At 54.3% G+C, this 499-nt stretch overlaps 1 protein-coding gene across 3 annotated transcripts in view; it reads left to right on the forward strand.

Moving 5' to 3' along the window:
- The window catches only part of LOC110000124 (dachshund homolog 2-like), a 14,936-nt gene extending 14,720 nt beyond the window's left edge, over positions 1 to 216 (forward strand). For 2 of the 3 annotated variants that reach the window (XM_065962720.1, XM_065962721.1), the window contains one exon: positions 75 to 216. In XM_065962720.1, coding sequence (XP_065818792.1) covers positions 75 to 112 — 38 coding nt within the window. In that variant the 3' untranslated portion in view covers positions 113 to 216. The remainder of the gene's footprint in view (positions 1 to 74) is intronic. The other variant, XM_065962719.1, reaches the window with a different exon arrangement.
- The last annotated feature ends 283 nt before the right edge of the window (positions 217 to 499 follow it).

Raw genomic sequence — 499 nt, forward strand, 5'->3', positions numbered from 1 at the left:
TAAACAAAAAAATGTTGATTTCACTATAAGTTTGAAATATTAAAGTGTTCATTCATATTTTTTGGGTTTATCAGAGAAGCGACCATTCATCAAACCACCTATCCTCTTCTGAGACATCACAGCTGTCAGGAGGACCGAGGGAGGAGGAGGATGGAGGAACCAAGGAGGAGGACAAAGGAAGGAGGAGGAACATGGACTGAGGGAGGAGGACGGAGGGACGAGGAGGACCAAGGGAGGAGGATGGAGGACCAGGGGAGGAGGAGGATCGAGGGAGGAGGAGGAGGATGGAGGAACAAAGGAGAAGGAGGGAGGAGAACAAGGGGAGGAGGAGGACAAAGGAAGGAGGAGGAACATGGACTGAGGGAGGAGGAGGATCGAGGGAGGAGGAGGACAGAGGAACCAAGGAGAAGGAGGGAGGAGAACCAGGGGAGGAGGAGGACGGAGGATCAGGGGAGAGGAGGACAGAGGGAGGAGAACCAGGGGAGGAGGAGGACGGCGG

The sequence above is a fragment of the Labrus bergylta genome, chromosome 14 (assembly GCF_963930695.1).
Source record: "Labrus bergylta chromosome 14, fLabBer1.1, whole genome shotgun sequence".
NCBI lineage: Eukaryota > Metazoa > Chordata > Actinopteri > Labriformes > Labridae > Labrus > Labrus bergylta.